General features: G+C 38.3%; 1 protein-coding gene across 2 annotated transcripts in view; it reads right to left on the bottom strand.

The window, feature by feature from the left end:
- Positions 1-411: 411 nt before the first annotated feature.
- Positions 412-20062, bottom strand: part of runx1t1 (RUNX1 translocation partner 1) — a 73942-nt gene continuing 54291 nt past the window's right edge. The window contains exons 6-11 of one of the 2 annotated variants that reach the window (XM_005797430.3): positions 15121-15383; positions 12688-12776; positions 10439-10634; positions 9930-9998; positions 6453-6643; positions 412-5258 (exon numbers count right to left, since the gene is read on the bottom strand). In XM_005797430.3, coding sequence (XP_005797487.1) covers positions 4926-5258; positions 6453-6643; positions 9930-9998; positions 10439-10634; positions 12688-12776; positions 15121-15383 — 1141 coding nt within the window. In that variant the 3' untranslated portion in view covers positions 412-4925. Of the gene's footprint in view, positions 5259-6452; positions 6644-9929; positions 9999-10438; positions 10635-12678; positions 12777-15120; positions 15384-20062 lie in introns of both variants that reach the window. The other variant, XM_023344990.1, reaches the window with a different exon arrangement.

The raw sequence follows: 20062 nt of genomic DNA on the forward strand, positions 1-20062 counted from the left end.
GAAGACGCACTAAAAAGGTTAAGAGCATCAAATCTTTGAGGGTTGTTTAATTCACACTTTTTTTTAAATCTTTTATCTCGTTTTGTTGATTAAAAGGGATAATTTAGATGTACAGTATTTTAATTACAACTACATAAAAAAAGGTCAGTATCTTACCTGTATTAAACAGTCCAGTTCAGTTAAACTGATTATTTTGTATTGCAGAGTTAAGCTAATGGCTAAAAAAGAGAGAGAACAAATGCCACTGCACGTTAAGATATCGAATGCTGGTAATCTATCCGTAGAACCATGCTTATAAAAATATTAGTAAATATTTTTAACACAAAACATTGAAATGTTTTAATGCTATTTTGACTGTGTTAATATCATCAGAGCAAAATGCAATCAAAGAACACAAAGAAGTCTCAAGTCTATGGGCAAGAATTAACATATTTATTACACTGTAAAGAGAACAACAATACCAGAATTATACTGCAAAGTTTCACAGACTGACAGACCATAGTTTACAGTCCAAAAAAAATTAAAAGAATCAAAATTGATAAAACAAAAGAATTAAATCAACAAGAAACCACAGTTCTGACATAGTAGACTGGAAAGCTCTCTAGAAGACGCTGACTCTAAGTGGTTTAAAAACCGCCGTGTGTCAGCCTACCACTAACCTGTGGTTTTTATATCTTAATAAAGTATTGCACAACGACTTCAAATTATTTGAACTTTTTTTTTTTCCTTTTTACATTTTGCCAACAGACCAGGAAAACCCTCCCCTCCCCTTGAAGTTCAAGGTTAATGCTACGCAGCCCCTGCATCGTTCCCGTATTTCCTAAGAACTAGGAAGTTTAAATAATAGGCAAGTCCAAATCAATGGCGTTCATTTTTATATTTTAGTTTTGATTTATTAATTTTTCCCTGTTTTTTTTTTCACAAGATTTGCCTTTGTATATATTCCCCGGCTGACAGGTCGACCAGCACATCTGCATGTCTTCACAACAGACAAAAGGAGAAAAGAGGGACGAAAAGAAGAACAAGAGAGACATTTCTCCTCTGTGATCTTACTTTATATATCATAAACATAAGAAACAACAATTTTCTTTAAAATTTGCACACACTTTTAGATTTGTTCAAACATTTCAAACTCTTGGTGTACTCAAAGGCTTAAAGGAACATAACAAAAGCTTCTTTTTTTCCCTTTTTTTTTTTTTTTTCTTATTTCTATTCGTTTATGTTTCATTTATTTATGAGGTCTGCATTGTTACCAAGTAGTGATATGGTTTTGCAGCTGTATGAGCTTCGACTTTGGATTTAATTTTTTTCCTGTTCTCTTGTGTCCATTTGGTTTAGACTAGACCAGTATCAGTGCCACAACTGATGCTCTTATCGTGCTCTGAGAGGTAGAGTGAGACAAACTTGTTTGCCACATAGAAATTTGTAGCAAAGCACAGCTAGAGAAGGGAATACAGGTAAAATAGAGCTTCTCAAATGAATTGTTGACTACTAGTTTATCTTCTTTTTTTATTTCTTTGTCTTTTAACTTAGATTTTTGCCCTGATAGAAGAATGAACATATTTGTCATTTGTTGTAATGTTTTCCAACAGCTTGGCTGTCTTGTCACAGCTTCTGAGAAGCCGGGACTTGGACACCTTTTTGGACTACGTGACCCTTCAAATTCAAGAGTGCAGGCGTTTAAGTTGACTTGAGGAAAGAAACAAGAAACTCTGGAGGGAGCAAAGTGCCCCAAAATATTTGTGTGGGCCTCCACTTGTTTCTTGAGGTCAGAATTTTTTCTTTTTTTGTAGCACGCTTCTGTATAGCACCAAGGTGTTTTGGGGTGAGGAACCTTTGAGTATGTCAGGGTAAGTGCTCTCCTAATGTAAGTGGGAGGTTTGTTTTACTTATATTGAACATTTACAACAAAGTGTCATCGTTTTAATCCCGTATTTGAAATAAACTACTTGGGGAGGAAAATGCAAATGATAGTGGTCCAAAAGTCAAGCTGTACGTTCACATTGTGAAAACTGAAAACAAATTAAAGCCGACAAGGACACTAGATCTAGAGATGCACCGAATCAACTCAGTAGGTCCTGATGGATAAATTTCAAAAACACGATCGCTTTCTTGATCCCTGAATGCACCAAATATAAGTGCTATCAGGTTGTGCAGACAGAAAAAACTCTCTTCAGTGAAGATGTTGTTACTGAGAAAAAAAGAGACTCAAAAATACTTATTTTCTACAACTGGTAAAGGTTCGAAAAGTTAGTTTAGATTTAGCGCTATATACAGTAAGTTGCTGAATATAGCTTAAATGTGAAATTTGTAATCACTTAATTTTTGCTTTACTATTCAGAGACAACATTGATATCGCCTTAAATAAATGATTAGTGGCTTGTCATGACAGGAAGTCTAGACAAAATTTTAAATGTTGCCTATGCTGTACTTATTAAAGAGAGACTGGAATTGGCTGAAATGGATATTTGAACAACAAAGCTGGGAGAGACTGGAGAAACTGGCCGTTCTGGTCGGTGCATCTCTAACATGAAATGAAAAATTAATCTCGATTCTTCAACAAAATGTTTACCATGTCACATTCTGTATTATTGCTCCTGGTAAGTTGTAATAGTTTTTGTTGTATTTATTCCCTTTTTTCTCTCATTATGGGTACAGTCGAGATCCACAAAGATTTAAAAAAAAAATTAATCTGTGATATTGAAATAACACATAAGTGGACAAACCTCCTTTTAAAACATGTTTACATCAGGATTTTGGTCCTTGGTGTCAGTCTTTGGCTGTTTTTGGTGTTTCATGTTGAACTTGTGTAGTAATACTGTGCGTGTGTATGTGTGTGTGAGACCTGGTGCTTTGCAGTGTTAAAGCTCTGAATCGAAGTCTACACCTCTGCATTTGGAAAATCACTTTGTTAGAGTACTTTTTTTTTGTATTTTGTCATTTTTTTGGCGGTTTTGCATTTTCTCTAAAAAACAAATATTTAACAAATCTTCAGTAATGTACATGCACAGCGTGTAGCTATTTAAATAAAAACATTTTGGGTGCTATTCTTAGAACGTTAAATAGGAAAACAAATGAGTTTGATGTGTTTATGTGTTAAAACTGCATCAATTCAACATAATACAAAAAGAGTGATGATGCTGATACAGATTACAAAATTTCTGATGAATTATGGCTCCAACATGTTGAAAAGAAGCATGCCAAAATAATTTCCATGACAGTGCAAATACATATATGTACAGTGCCGTGAAAAGGTGCTTGTCCTATAACAGATTTCTCCTGTTTTTGCTTTTTCGTTTCCTAAATATTTTAGATCATGATCAGACAATGATATCCTGAGTAAATACAAAAATGCCATTTAAAAAAAAAAAAAAATCTGAATTCAATCTCTTTAGCCTTGGCCAAGGATGATTTCTGCCAGACAGGAAATCACTGAAATGGTACCTGTCTGACAACACGGAGGAGGCTAAAAAAATCCCAAAAAGCAAGCCATTCTGATCTTAACATTCAGGTGTAACAAAAAAATAAACAAAAAGTTGAAGAAATCTGAAAGGGGCAAATACATTTTCCCAGCATTGTATGTCCCTTGTACAAAACATTTAGCTTAGCATTCCACGCAACATGCTAGTTCTCAGACAAGATCTGGGTCAAAATTAAGTAGCAGCTCTGAGATATAATATTGTGTCTTTTCTTGGGGGGTGGGGAAAAAATTAATGAAGCTACAAAGAATCTACCATCTACACACAGAATAGAAAAGCAGCTTAAAAAAGGTAACACTTTGTTTTTTTATATCTCTTTTTGCTCTAGCTAGAGATGGAATTATGACGAGTTTGAACTGTGACTTTTTTCCCAGGTACTATGCATCGTCACAAGTGTCCAACACATATTCAATAAATAACCATTAGTGACGCCACAGGACAGGAAGCTTAACAGCGTGACATCTACAGAAAATGAATAAAAAGCATGGAGAAAAGTTGAGAGAGGAGGAGCAAGTCTGCACACTGTTGGGTTTCCAGGTCTGAGCCGCCCAGCGGCTGCCATCGAAGATGTCCGACAGTCTCGCAGGCAAGATGATAACCTCATTTTCTGGTTGTTAAAGAGCTTTTGTAACCGGGCGAGCATGCACGCGCAATGTTTCGCAGTACATCCTGTGTGAGTGTGTGCGCTGCGGGCAAAGTTTTTGCATTCTGTCCAAGAAGTCTTCCTTTTACGTCCTTCGGGGGGACTCGGATTCGGATTTCACAGCCCACTGACCTGGATATTACGACAAGTGAGAGGGAAATAATGCCGCCTGAACAGCTGGCTCGACTTGCAATCTGCTGCACATCTGCCCATTTCTTGGCGGCTGGGTCTGCAAGCCAGAGGTCCAGTCCATCCCTTATTTATTCATTAGCCTGTATTAAAATCTAATCTCTTCATTTGCTGTGAGCATCGACCACTTCGGTCATTCTGCTCTGTATGTAAAGTTAACTTAGGTGTAAGGTCTGGAACCAAGAGGAAATAAAGCTTAAATGAAGCATTAAAAATAAAACATTTGTAAAGGCGAGGCCTCGAGTTCCTCCTACCAGTCTTTTCATATTTACAAGGGAAAGTAAGATAAGCTACAATGACGACACTGACAACGACAGATACAACAAACAACAAGAGTAAAGAAGTGTAGCAATAAAAGGATGTCAATTTTAAATCCATTCATTCAAAACAAAGAATATCTTTGTGTTTCCTTAAAGTCATGGCAAGTCAATATGACCTGATTATGGACCTCGTCTTCCTCCTCTGTCAACCACGTTGCAAGTCAGACAGAAGCACCGCCGTCCGTGTCCACTAGCCGTGTTTTCTCAGAATCTTTGCAAAGGCAATGTCAAGATGAGGACAAGTCATGCTGTTTGTGGGTTTTAAGAACCGACTGAAGAACAGGGGAAGCTTTCCTAGCGAGGTGTGCTGTCGAGGGCAGAGGAGGACGGGGTGCCGGGGGTGGACGAGCGCGGGGTGGCGGCAGGCGGGGTTGCAGCCGGACTTCCGGTGCCGCTGCTTGGTGTGCAGGCTGACGAGCTGATGGGAGCAGGAGTCTCTGAGCCCGGAGCTCCTCCTTGCTGCTGGCTGGACTGCTGCTGCTGCTGCTGCTGCTGGGCCTGCAGGGTCTGACCGCAGACATGGTGGTGCTTCTCCCAGTCCTTGTGCTGGCAGAAAGAGCCGCAGTAACGCGCCGTGTTGCAGCCGCTGCACGTCTCACTGGCCTTACGACCACAGTTCCAGCAGCTCTGATGGGCATACGGAGAAGGAAAAAAAAGCTACATATTAGTGAAACTTTAGGTTCATAATCACTGAAGATATTTGTGTGTTTGTGCTGAAGAACTTCTGAATACTACAGCAAATATATCTAGTTACTGTTTTGAACATTTTGCATGGTTTTCATTTCTCCAAAAAAAAACAAAACATGGGTGAAGTTTCACCTTCCAGTATGATGACAACCCCAAACATACAGCGGGAGGTACAGAGGAATGTTGTAGATCAATGCATATTCATGTGTTAGAATGGTCTAGTCAAAGTCCGAACCTATATGCATTGGAGATTTGTGGTAAGACTTGAAAGCTGATGTTCATAGAAACCCTTCATCCAATCGAAGTGGTTTTAGATTGGATTCTGCAGCACTAATTTTTTATAAAGCGCAAACTCAGAGTGGGTCACACATCAGCTTTCTATTTGTTAAAGGTTTTGAAAACACAACACAACACGAGCAAACACAAAAGTCAGATTTGGGAAAGCAAAATTACAAAAAAACCCACAAAACTAACAAACTGTGGTTTGTGCAACTCTATATAATAAAACATGCCTATGCGCTTATATGTACAAGACAGTAAAAGTAGATCTAAAGTCTTTTCTTTCGACACAAAGACCTCCTAGATGTCTTGAAAGCATTTCAGGGTTGCTGTACATCCACTGGAAACGGGAGAGCAGAGTTACAGGCAACCTCTAAAAGTTCTCCCCTGAGACGTTTCTCTTTCACAAGCATCACTCCACCAATTAATGTCAGATGTGAGCCATATTTCCCTCTCACTTAACTGATTAAAACCTCAAGGTCTCCAGTGGTCATTAGCAAACGAGGGCCGCTTTCCTTACTCCCTCTCAGCTGAATTAGAAACAACGTCCTTTATATTCTGGCTAGTGCGTGTGAAACAAAGAAGATGGAGGAGAATTAAAACAGCAGATGCCTGTATTTTACTCTCCTACTATATCCTGACTGAAAATAAGAACATTTAAAGCAGCGCATATTTGACCTTTGTAAAAGATGTTTCATCAGATTCTCCTAAAGTAATCATGCAGCCCCCCCTCCCCGGTATATAAGAAAGTCCTATTAGCCATCTTATTTGAAAACCTCTAAAACAGAAATGCATTGAGATAAAATTCGACGACGTATCCACAAGCACCAGACTGAACCGAAAGGTTACAGATACCTCGCTGGAGTCCTCCTGCTGGTTGATAATGGAGAGTGCGTCCTCGGCTGCCTGACGTTTGGCCTCAGCTACCGTGCGCTCCATCTTCGCCCGCTCGCTGCTGATCATCTCGTGAGCCTTCCGCTCGGCCTCCGACACGGCCTTCTGCAGCTCAGACATGGCCTGTCGCTTGACCTCGTTCACCGCCTCTTCTGGAAGGAGTTTGTAAACAGTGAATTTCAGGCGTTTCCTCACACTGTCTTTGGAGTTTTGCTTTAAAAATGAACGAGTCACATTACAGAAGTTCAAATTTTATGATGATATCTACGAAATATTTTCTCTTGTCAATCTAGAAGTCACCTGGAAGACATAATGCCATTCAGTGTTCATTCAGAATGTAGAATAAAAAATTTTAGCAGCATTATTTCAAACCTAAAACAATTTAGAGCCCCTTCTCCCCCCCGAACAAAGTCCTAAAAATTAGATACCTCTATCATTTTTTATTTTCTTTTAGTGTTTAGGGTTGAGGTATTTTTTTTTAACTTTGTACATCCTACTGTAAAAATGTAAATGTGTGGAGTTTGGTAAACTTACACATTTACATCTCTGGAATGAGATGTTTCATCAGATATTTAGAACATTTCTTCATGTAAAAACGATGGAGGAAGCATGATGCCCGTTTCTCATCACGAGGTGGTAACTTTGTTTAGAGTCCATGAGATCATCACAAATAAAAATGGAAAATAGATCTAGAAGGACACCAATCCCAAAAGTCTGACCAAATCAATGCAGTACAATATATCCCCACTAGCCAAGCTTAGTCAAATTAAAAAATGGGTATTTTTTTCCTAAAGGGTTCATTTGTTTGGGGGGTTTTACAAATCTTTACTGACAGCACCAAATATATGTTGAATAAATCTACAGCAAATTTTCTTTTCACACTCTATAGCCTCTATATCTGTAATTAATACCAGGCCACTTTCTTCTGTAAGGCAAACTGATTTTCATCAATGTTTTTTGATAAAGTTGATGATGGATATCTTATTCAAAAAGCAAACTAAACATGCATCTTTTATGTTCAGGTGGGAAAAAAAATACATACAAAAGACAAAAGAACAAGTCATTTTATTCCAGATAATAACACAGCGCTTTCAAGCTTTCCCAGTGTGTTATTTTACATTTGTTTAGAGCAAAGAATGACCTTGAGTGTGGATATTAAATGACAGAATCCTGTCAAAGCAAAAGGAGGGCTTTTTGTGTTTGTTCCCGTCATGCCTGTAACTTGACTAATTGTGTATGCAAATAGGCCAATTTACATTTAAATTATGCATTTCCATTGTGATCCCAGAGGCCCACGCGGTGAGGGGAAGTGGGAGAAGCAGTAGGAAACTGTGCAAGGTGCTTGAATATTTATCACTAACTGTAAACATTTGCCTGTTTCAAACAGATGTATTCACGGCTGCTCGACATTGTATTAAAAATTCTGGGGTTTTTTGTTGCAATCCTCTCTGGGTTACATGTATATTGGTTTCTCCTCAGAAAAAGGGTGAGCGAAAAAGAGCATTTTGGGGTCTATTCTTCAATAGACCCCAAAATACAAACAGCTTTATATCTTATTAAATGGTTGAGTCGCCTTATTTATATTATACGTGCAAAATGTTGTCGATGTGAGACAAAATGCGCACTTTTCTAAATACATTTTTCTCCAACCTGATTGAAGAAAACATTTAAACCAGGGTGGTTTTGTCTTTAACCTACTGTGCTGACTGAAGTCATAAAAATTGCTCTGGCGCCTAGAGATATAAGCCTTGTGCATTGAATCGTGATTACACGCCGAATGCCTGAGATGGAAGATCGATCAAAGCTGGAGAGGGAAAGGGAGAGTACTAGAGAGCAGAAAGAGCTCCAACGGTGTTACTCAATTCAATTTAAATGCATATTACTTGTTCTGAGTATCACACACATCATGCATGGTCAAGCAAGGGGGGCAATTTCTTTTCTCCAACAACTTTAAGAGGCCCATATAATCTATCACTGACACTGAATACCAAGTGGACTCCTTCCAGTTCTTCAAGGCAGCCATGTCCGTGAGTGTATACACTCATAAGCTTCGATTAGACACACCTTTAGTACTTGTTTTTTTTTCTCCACAGTCTGACACAGTTTTCAACAATTTCCATTAGGTGAAATAAAGAAAAGGTTCTTGTAACAGTTCTTCTCCTCATCCTGCATTTGGGGATCATTTCTGTGTCAGTTTTATAAGAAATGATGACACCATAAACTCCTCTTTACAATGCAACTTAATGGGATCTTATACTCCTACAGACTCATTGGCTCTTTATTAGAATCACCAGTTCAATTGCTCGCTATCAAATACCAAATCGACCAATCACGTGGAAGCAATTCAAGGCATATGGGCAGCTAGGTGTGGTTAAAAAAAAAAATAATCTGCTGAAATTCAAACTGAGAATCGGAATGAGGAAGAAATGGATTTTAGTGAATCTGAACAGACAGACATGGTCCGAGAAACTGCTGACCTGCTGGGATATTAATCACTGCCAAAAAAGGAAGAAAAAAATCCAACACAAGTGGTTTGAACAGAGTTCAAAGTTCAGGGTTCACAGGAGAATAAGCAGACGGTTTCAGGATGATAGAAATGCAACAGTAGCTCAAATAACAAATCATTCCCACAGGTCTGTCAAAAACTTTCTCTGAGCAAAGAACATGTTGAACCTTGAAGCAGATGGACTACAGCAGCTGAAAACCACACTGGTAGATATTACGACTCACTGAAGTACCGTAAAGACTATGTCAGTTAAACAAGCAGTCAAAGTCCAAAATATACTAACCTTATAGAATATATTTCTATACATGTTTGGTGGTTCCATACTAAATATCTACCTTAAGTATCCCAAGAACTTAAAACTTAAGAGTAATAACAATAAAATGCTTAATCGCTCCCTATTTTATGCGTCTCTGTCTACCTAAATCTGAATGTTTTGTTCCTTTTAAGAGTAAAACTTCAGAAACTGTTGTGCATGTAATCTAATCAAAGATGTAGTTGTCTTGGTCAACCTCTATTATCACACTGGCACCAGATTTAAAACAAACAATGACAAGATAGCAGACTGACAATATAATATCAAATTCCCTAACCGAGATGCTGAACATTACTCACAGTAATGGTTGAGCATTACCCTTTCTGATTGAATCCACCATCCACAAAGTCTGTTGTATCCAAAATGAGGAGAAACAGGAAACTTTTAAACCAACACACATCATAGATGCCCCTTTAAGAATAAAGGAATTTTGCTCGACTTGCACTGAAGGGGTATGCAGCATTTCTTTTAGAGTATTTCCAGGTCTGCATTGACATTTAAAACAGTACATTTCATCAACCTACATTCACTCCATCAAAGTGGAAAAAATACAGCCTTGATTTGATCAAAGTCGAGGTCTTGTAAGCAGTAAAGAGTTCAGCATGGAAGTGGTGCTCACCAGCTTTTTTCCAGATCTCTTCTGGGACATAACCAGACACGGGCCGGTGCAGAAGCTCCCTGTGAATTTCTGCAGAGGAAACAAAGAGGATGAATCACATACTGTGAAAAGATTGTCCGACAAACAATGTAATTTTTTTTGTACTTCAACACTTTTTACTGTTTATTTAAGCAAAGCATTAAATAATTACACTCTTAAAAAGCAGATGTACTGTACCAAGCACATTTATTTGTACCTCTAAAGATGTGGGAAAATAAATACCACCTTACTATCCTTCTCACTATGCACATTGGCAAGGTTAAATAAAAATACAAACAAAAGAGAACAAATTTAGTGGTAAAAACATTGAATTTAAAACAAAACAACGGTAAACTTAAGCGTATTCTACAGTAGAATCTAAAAACATTAAAGCAACAAAAACATGCTTCGAATTTAAAGCCCACAGAATGAGATCCTTTAGAGGCTCTGTTTTGTAAAAAGCTTTGGAACCTGTGATATATTTTTTTTACCTGATGTTGCATTTTCCTGTGCTGCAGGGCTCTGCTGCCTCGACTGCCCGCTAGACGCCCCCTTCTTCAGCTCCTCGGCGTCGCTGTAACGCCTAATCCAATAGTTGAGCTCCTCGCGGTCGGCCTCCTGGCACCTCCGCAGCACAGTCAGCGAGCGCCTCGTTTTCTCCACCATGTCCATGATGCAGTTCAGCAGCTGGGCAGGACAAAAGACAAGACAAAGCGCTGGGTTAACACATAGAAACAAAGGTACGGTTCATTTAAATTCAGCTGAGATGCAATTTTGGAAATGTGTATCGTTACGTTTTATTATCAACTATTTATTTTTAACATTTTTTTTCACTTCAGCTAGCTCATGACGTATTTATGTTTACTTTATGCCACCGGCTTATTAAGTCGCCAGTAAATAAATCAAAATCTTAACAATTATATTTAAAATGGTGATACGTAAGTCGACAGCTTCTACAAGAATTACAGTGCCTTTAAAATGTATTCACACTCCTTATATTTTGACATTTTTGCCATGTTAAGAACAAAAAGATCAATATATATTTTTTATTTTAACTCAACTCAATTGAATATAGTATCAAGGCACTTCACAAAAACAAGTCATTTAAATTCATTCATACTTACATTTCAGCTGATGGTACTTATCAAAAAGTGTGGAAAATTCAGTTCATTATTCAAATTAATGTAAAACATTTTTACCTAATTAAACCCAGTGGATTGCATCAAGTCATTGACTAGCAGAAATCCCTCATACTAAGCATGGAGAGGAAAAGCTTCCCTTTAACAGGAAGAAACCTCCAGCAGAACCTGGATTAAAAAACACAAACATAGGGGATATTTATAAAAGAGAATTGAAACGTGCGTGATGAACTAATTGTTTACTATCAGAGTTTTGATGACTGTGGTTTGCATTGGTATTCAGCCTTCCAGAGTCAATTAAACACCTTTAGCTGAAATTACGACTGAAAATCTTTTGTGGTGTATTCACATTCTAGCAGCTTTTCATAATAACTCAGTCAGTTGGATGAAGAACATTTCTGAGCATTAGGTTTCAAGTCCTGCCACAGATTCTCAGTTGGATTCAGGTCTGGACCTCAACACATCAGTATATCTGGATCGAATTCATTCCATTGCTCATCCGACATTGTGTTTTTATGCTTGATGTCCTGCTGGACGGTGCTGCCTCCTCTGACAGGTTGCCTTCAAGAATTGACCTGAAATTAGTCGTGTTCTTCTCCCCATCACCTCTAATCAGCTTCCCTGCTGAACTAAAAACAAAACCCCACGACTCCCTACGGCCACCACAATATTCAGGTTGACATTCACTGCTGGTTTTCAACCTCAACTTTTCGCATGTAGGCCAAACGTACCGTGTTGGTCTCCTCTGATCAGAGCACTGACTTTCACATGTTTGCTATGTCCCTACAAGGCTTGCAGCAAACTGCCACTTTCTTTATAGCTCACTTTCATTCAGACCAGATGTGTGGAGTGCACCACTAATAGTAGTCCCGTTGTAAGCCTTTCCCTCCTGAGAAGGGATATCTGCAACTCTATCAGAATTAAACCTTAAGACTTTCCGCTTCTACCTTGATTAATGCTCTCCTCACCTGGCCTGTCAGTTTAGATGTATGGCCACATACACATTGCCTCACGAGATGTTCAAAACTTGAGATACTGCTCTTTAATCTATTTCATAAGGTGAAACAAGTAATGAAATTACACATAATCACTATTTACTGTCTATCTGAATAGCTTGGGTTAGTCTGTCACATGAAATCTGTGATAGTAATGTAACAAAAATGTGAAAAAGCATCAACACCTTTGCAAAACATTGCATTAACGAGGAGTGTCAGCATATTTTCATTTTGTGCTGGTTTCACTGCTAGAAAATAAACCAATGCCATAAAATATAAACAATGCACAATATTTGCAAGCTACAAAAATGTAATGTAAGTCTGAACATACCTGCAAAATAAATAATTTATGTTACTGTTAGCAAAAAAAATAAAAAAATAAAGATTCCTAACTCCTATCTTCAGCAGACTAGACATTATTAACCTATTTTTTTTACTTGGTAATATTTTTTTAAGAATAAACAAGGTACAACAAACACATTAATAATAATATAGCTCTCTGAGTTGCAGTCCAGGGGGATAAATGCTTTACTACGACATGACAAACACTGTCAAATATTACTTGCAAAGAAAGAATAGTAATAAAAATGTTATTACTTTTCTTACATGGTCAAGGTGCTTCCACTCCTCAGCCCATTCTCTGTCTGTCAGTCTGTGGTCGATCACCTCTTCCTGCCTGCTCCCTGCATGCATACCTGCAGTAAAAAAAGAGGTCAAAAACAAATGGAAACAGAGAAAAAGAGTCAGTACAACAGAGATATAAGTAATGATATAACATTACTTCATCATTCTCCTTCTATCATTTCACTATTTTCCATTTTGTCCTTCTTTAATGCCCCCCTCTCTACATCCATTTTTCCTCCCTGCCCTCTTTTCTTTGCGGTCTCCATATCTCTCCAGCACCCTGAGGGCAAATGACTGAACTTCTCGTCCAGTTAACATCCATCACCGGGTGAGACATGGTAAATGTCTCTCCTATATTTAGAAAAGCTTCATCACAACTTGGCATATGCAGAAAAATGTCTCTCATATTAAAACACAATGTTAAAATGTAGCAATAGTGGCCGCAGCACCGGTTTTTGTTCTCCAGCAGACATAAACTAGGTTTTTCTGGGAAGCACGAATAACAGTCTTTCATCTGAGCAATAGAGGCAGTTTTAACATTGAGACTATTTGTAGCCCTTCATTAAACAGTAACATGATATCTCTGACCACACGACTAAAAGCATGTGATTCTGAAGAATGAAGTCTAAATAGTGCAAAAATACCAGGAAACCACAAGCAGGACTTAAAGAGGAAGCATAGTCTGAACGCTGAAGTCAATTTTACATCCACTCTTCTGTTGTTGTTGCTAGAAATGTGCTTAAAATTACGTGTAATTATTTTTGTAATTACATGGCTAAGAAAGAGGCTTTACTTAATGTATAGAGACAGTACAACAAGCTCATTCTAGAAAATCAGTGATGACAATTCTTTTGCATAAATTATAGTTTATAAACATAAAATCCTGGACAGAAAGGCTGTTGATGTTTCCTTAGACATTTGCCAAGGTTTATGCTTTTAAGCCATATTTTTCCCAGTTTTAGCTTGTATGAAGAAAATGTCTTTATTATGTTTTTTTATTCATATCCTGCTTCTTATTTGAATAAGAAGTAGGACCGGGGAAGCATCAGAGGACTATCGGTCATTAACGTCCATTAAGATTTAGCTAAACAGCCCTAAACCACGGCTTCCTAGCTCCAATAATCAAAACTTCTAGAGATTTCTCTTTTGTCATAAATCAGATTTAAATCACCAAGAGGAATCTGCAGAGCATGATGGGATGCTAAGAAATAAGCACAATCATTTGACTTGAGCAGAGACATACATGACATTACATACATTACATATGTACATACATGACAGTAAAACCCCGAGGACCAGGTTTCACAATAAATGGTCTCTGACTTAGTGAAATAGTATGTTGAATGTTCCAAATTACCTTTATTTTAATCAGGTAATAAAAAAAACCTTTTACAAAGCTCAGTAAAAGGTTTCCTAATTAGAGAAATTTTTTTTTTTGTATAAATGGCTTTTCAAAGCAACACAAAGCATGCTGTGTAAGGCTGTGGGAAACTTTAAAGCACAAAAACAAGAGGTAGTTTTTAAAATTATTTTGATCAGCATTCATTATTTCTTCACGTTTATGATGTGTCGAGTCCAAAAATCTTCAGATGTCTAAATTCAATTACAGTTTTTTGTTCCCCAACTCGGCTGATACAAGCTGAGTCGACGGGGCACAAGAAAACAAGCGTGCCAGATGAGACGCGGTTGAGGACAGACTTGCTCAAGACTCTGGTTTACCTTCGTGTCCTTTATGCAGTGGATGTCGCTGGAGATCAAATCCATATGTATTCAACAACTGGTAGCAGAAAAAGAGCCTATAGAACAAAGTGCATTCCTAATACAGATTAAGCTACACAGCTTGACCTCATGCTTTTTGGTCATTTTTTGATCTGTATGCAACATTTTCAATAATCATTTCCTATGTGTTTGTATGCATAGTCTCCATAAAAATTAATATGAATATGCTACTGAGCAGCAGTCGCAGTCCATGCGGACATTTACAGAAATAGGGATGTGCATGACTGTCCAATATGCTCCCTACTGACAGTCTGCAGATAGACGCCTCTGTCTTGAGAAGCACAGGTAAAAACCAGGTGTAAGGGATGGCTTGTTTGTTACCAACCTGTTTTCAATGTTGGTCAGATTATAAATGACATTATTTATTCACACATTTTGACACCAACTGTCCTGGAGAAAGGAAAACAACGATCTGACATGCTACATTTAAGAATGTACCAGTTAATATAATGAATTAGAATCTCTACATGATTCGACTGAATGTGCTATAAATACTCTGGATCTGGTCGTAGACGGCAGTGTTGTGAAAGGTGGCCACTTGTGGTGTACCAACATGTTATGTCTGTGATACTAAGTTGTATAAACAAGGAGACAAAAACAAAAAAAAATCAGTAAACCAAAAGAAGACATCCTTACCAACAGGCCTGGCTCGCTCTCGGATTTCTCTGTGATTGGAGGCTGGGTGTCTGTATGTGTCACGGTAATGATGGGCGATGGCCATGTCGTCTAGCCTGTAGTGCTGTGGAGGAAGGGGACCTGGGTGGGGCAGCCCGTTGGGTTGGTAGGAGAGTCCATTGGATGGACTGAAACGCTGGGCGGGGCTCATGGTGCAAGGCCGTTTGCTTGGGTGGACGTCTGGGTGGATGGAGCCGTCTCGCTCGAAGCCGTTCTCTTTGGTTCTGAGCAGAAACACAGAATAACAAATTAGATTTTTTTTTTTAGCATTTGAAAAATCATGATAATAGGACTTGATGAGAGAACATGACATTAAATATGTCCTCAATCTCTTGTACCAGAAAACAAAGAGATGTCACAAGTCACAATACATGAGGAGAGGTGAGATAATGATACAGGTACAAATGATGTCAATATCACACCTCATTTGTAAAAAAAAATATGTGGTACAACACCTGCTTGTTAAATTTATTCTATAAAGGAGTGCAACAACTGGTGCACGCCCTAGAGCTGTTGCTCCAGTAAAAGCGCAACCTCCTACCAGATGAAGTAATTGCCATGACAGGTTGCGTTACCTGGAATCGTCGAGGGGTTTCGTTCTATTGAAAACAAGTTAAATTTATACATAAACAATTAAACCTCGCTCACAAAAAGTAACACATGCAGACTCACACAAGTAGTTTCAAAGGGATCAGGTGGATTTTTGTCCGCCTGCTTCAGAAGATTAATGTGGCCAGGTGTGTGTGTGTGTGCATGCTTGCACATATGTGCCTACAGTATGTTTTTGTGTGTGTTCTCAGCTTTGTCAGTTCACAGTTAAAACCTGCCAACCTCCCCTGCTATCAACGGTCCCCTGGTTTCCTCTCTCCCCCTCTGTCTCGCTTCTCTTCCTTCCCATCTCTCTCTCCGATGAACAGATTGAACTTCTTAATGAGCTGTTTTTATGGGCTCCTAATGCTCATCCACAGCTCTCCATATGCTCTTTTCTTCCATCCGTCCATCTCTCTGTCTCCCTCGACTCATCCATCCACCTCCTCCCACACGCGTCTCCCCTGCTTTCCTGCTGCAACAATGTTTGCATCTTATAGACACCAGAGAATAAACATGCACTTATGGTCACATTCATGCACAGTTTGCTCATGCGTGCCAACACATTCTTGTTTATAGCTAAAAAAAAAAGGGCATTCTGATTAGAAATGCGCAGAGAAATCAGCTGGTGACCATTCCTGATTGGGATCTATTTTCTAATCAGCGAGCGCAACAAATAAGTAAGTATTAACAGGTCTATATTCTTTCATGGAAGCAGACTCAAAATTAGTTGTTTTCTGCATCTATCACGTGTCTGAAATGAAGCCAGAGGAGGCACAAAAGGTGTAAGCAAACCTTATTTTATTAGAAACATGTTGGCTTTTCATTCAGCTACTTTTAATCAGAGGGAAACGTCAGCAGATGTGAGTAATGCTGAAGCAATTGCAGCGGAGATGCTCTTTTCTTCTTCAACAGTTCAATTCTGTCACTGAACATGCTGGATTTGTCAGAATGGGAGACTTCTGGACATTTCATAGTTGAGATAAGGGTCTACTTAAAGTTCAGCAGGAAATTCCAGGACTCAGCGGCCAGTGAAGATGTGTTCCTGGTTCAAGTGATTCAGCGATCACTTGAATCGCTGAATCAAACGACTGAATTACTAATGACTGCAGCCTACAGTCAAGTTCTACACAGTGATTCAGGTGTGTTAAGGCTAATGCTAACTAAAACTAATGTGAGCGTGGCTAATTAGTGCTTGTTTTGACGAATCAGAGATCTTGTTTTACAGCAGAGCTGTGTAACAACAACAGTTCTCACTTACACACACGGTGAGATTTTGTCATTGGTATTCATCGAAATAACTAATGATTGTTCACTACACAAGGCTGCTTAGCATTCCCGTGTAGTTACAGTGAGTGAATGCTTTGAAAGTCTAACTCAGTGCCGTTTCCTGCTACCACAGTTCTGACTTAAATGAATGGTTTCTTGACAGCTTCTGCAGCACTTCATGGGGCGCCAGAGAGATCATACAGAATATTGTGCTCTGGAGCAAAACATGCAGGACACAGATTTCACTCTACCAGCAAAAGTATGAGGCTATTCAATGTAGTGTGCTTCTACACGCTGAGGTGTTCAAAAACAGTACGACAGTAGACACCATGTCTAATGGTTTGAAGTTGGATTTATGTTTATACAATTGTTTCCCATAATCTGGGGGCATCGATGTTTTTAGATTTTCAGTTGTAGCTCTATAATTTCAGGCTATTCTTGAAAAAGTTAGTTTTATTTTAATACATTAACAAAATATAACTTATTTAATTAAGATGGCTTCCCTTTCAATTCATTCAGAAAGTAAAAACTATATTTTGTCGTTGATACTTCTTGCATCGAAATTGAAGTCAGTAGAGCTTTACAATATCAGCAATCAGCTAAAAAACATACCTGACTGGTTATATATATATATTAACAGGGTCAATAACAAAAAATAAAAATCTAATTTATACACATAGGCATCGGTTTTCAGTAATTATTCAGATTTGCTCTTTGGTAATCTGGTTAAACTGACCAGTAAGTTTTTCTTTAATTTGTCACTTAAAATAACGTAAAAAAGATGAACAAAATTAAAAGCGACATACATTTCCGAGGTTTACTGGGAAAGTTTCTTGTGCAGTTTAAAAATAACAAAACACTCTGCTTCCTCCCTGAATGGACAGTACACAGCCACACTCCCTCTGGCAAGTATCACAGCTTGTAGCAAGTTTTTTCTAGCAGCTAGAAGTCCCTCAGTTCTCGTTTGGGGGATTTTTACTTGTTCTTCCAGAAAAAGCACAAAAAGCCTTTGAGCCTCCGTGAGGTTCTTTTGCCAGCCTGCATGCTCCGCTCCTGTGAGGTTTGTCCAAAGATTTCTGATGATGATTACATTAAAAGCCTTCGAGGGGCAGGGAAAACCTTCACCTTACACGACCATGGTGTGAAGGTCGGAATATTGGTGTAAAAGGAATCCTCTTTATATCTGCAGCCGCTTGTTTGTGCCAACAGTGTGATGTGCGCTTCCAGAACTTGTGTCTATTAACGTTCCAACAAGCAGAGACTGTTTACTGTCACTAGTTTAAAGCCTGATCCGCCCATCCACAATATTTAACAGTAAGTAGAAGATATTTCTTTCAACGTTTTGCATGCTATTTTCTCTGAATATAACTCTCCTCGTTCAGAATAAAATACACTCAGCCCACAGTATGTTCTATCATTTTACAAACCATTTTATAGCTTTTAGCTTGCACAATTGCAATACTTAATTTCATGGCACAGATACAGAAGGTATTTTCTTCTAAAAGGCTCTCCATTAATGTGGGAAATCAATCTTAATGTTGCTATGCTGCCTTGATTTGTCTCCAAAAAATCAGTTCTCTTGTAAAGTCAAATGTCGAGTTCAATTCCAACTCTGGCTGTGATTTAATAAATATACTTCCTTGTGAAGAGAGAGACTTTTAAAGGCATTTATCAGTACTCTCAGCTGTGAAAAAGTATTTTCCTTTTCACTTATTTCCTTTGCTCTTCCATTTTAGTCGCACCTCAGTGTTTCAGATGATCAAATATATTTTCATTTTAAGCAAAGAAAACCTGAGTCAATACAAAGTTCCATCCAAACAAATCTTGCCAAACATAAAAATACTCCGGGAACATATTGTTAAATTATAAATTACCTGTAATGCATTTAAAAATATGTATTTTTTAAAATTTATTTTAAGTTAAGACAGAGTCTGTCTTGACAACATGAACTTGATCAGAAATCAATAGACATTTATCAGTCCGGACTTAGCATCATATCTGCACTACTGGTATAAAATGCTAATTTACAATAGCCTTTTTAGAGTGATAATGGTTTTGTTGTGTGTATTTTTTAAAATATATTTTAATGATATTCCTGATATCCACATGTCGTAGCTGCTGGGAAAAAATCTTGCCCAAAATTGCAACTTTTCAGGAAAAAAAAAATCTAACTTCTGACATCTTAAAGTAAATTCATACGGTTCAGTCAAAGTCGCATGCTGGTTTTATACTTTTCAACAGATATTCATCCATGAAACTCAAATAAATGTGATGCGTAACCAATAGAGCTGATTTTCACAAAAGAAAACGCACAAAAATAAAAAACTGCAGATATCAGATTTTTGCCCAACAATGACAATATGATGGTTCTAATCAGCATGCATTGACAGAGCAGAGAATTGTTCGAAATTAAGGATTTCCACTGAAATTCCAATATTCTGGGAAGAGGTCTGGGAAGGCAGTGGAGCTAAGCAGAAACTCGAGGTGCTTAGCCAGCCATAATGGTGCTGGAGCCTCATCTGTATGTGTTATCAGCCCATCTCCCCAGGCTCTCACACAAGTCTGTACTCACACTTTCACACTGGATATACCCTCACACACACACGCCTTCACACGTAGATACTGCTTTTTTTCTCTCTAAATACAGATGCTGCCATACTTTTTCACTCCTCTCATATTTTCACCTCTCGCATTTATGAACGCACCTTTTCTCCTAACCCCTTTCCCCTGGGTACCAGACGGCCTTGCAAATAAGCAGGTATTACTGAAAAAAACTAAACAAAAACAGACTATCCTGGTGTTGAAGGAGGCCGGGGTGGAGTTGGATGGGGAGGTGAGAATGTTTAATAACACATTCAGCAGTTTTGCCCCTCAGCAGATATAATATGCACATTTCCCTTTCACCTAGCCTGTCTCCATTTTTTTTTCAGCCTCTGGGACTTCATTTTAAAGTACAATGCTTACATTGTATTTGCAGCTCAGACAAAAATGCACAACAAAACACAATTCCATTGAAACGTACATTCAGAAACTTAAAAAAAATGCT

The sequence above is a fragment of the Xiphophorus maculatus genome, chromosome 13, assembly GCF_002775205.1.
Source record: "Xiphophorus maculatus strain JP 163 A chromosome 13, X_maculatus-5.0-male, whole genome shotgun sequence".
NCBI lineage: Eukaryota > Metazoa > Chordata > Actinopteri > Cyprinodontiformes > Poeciliidae > Xiphophorus > Xiphophorus maculatus.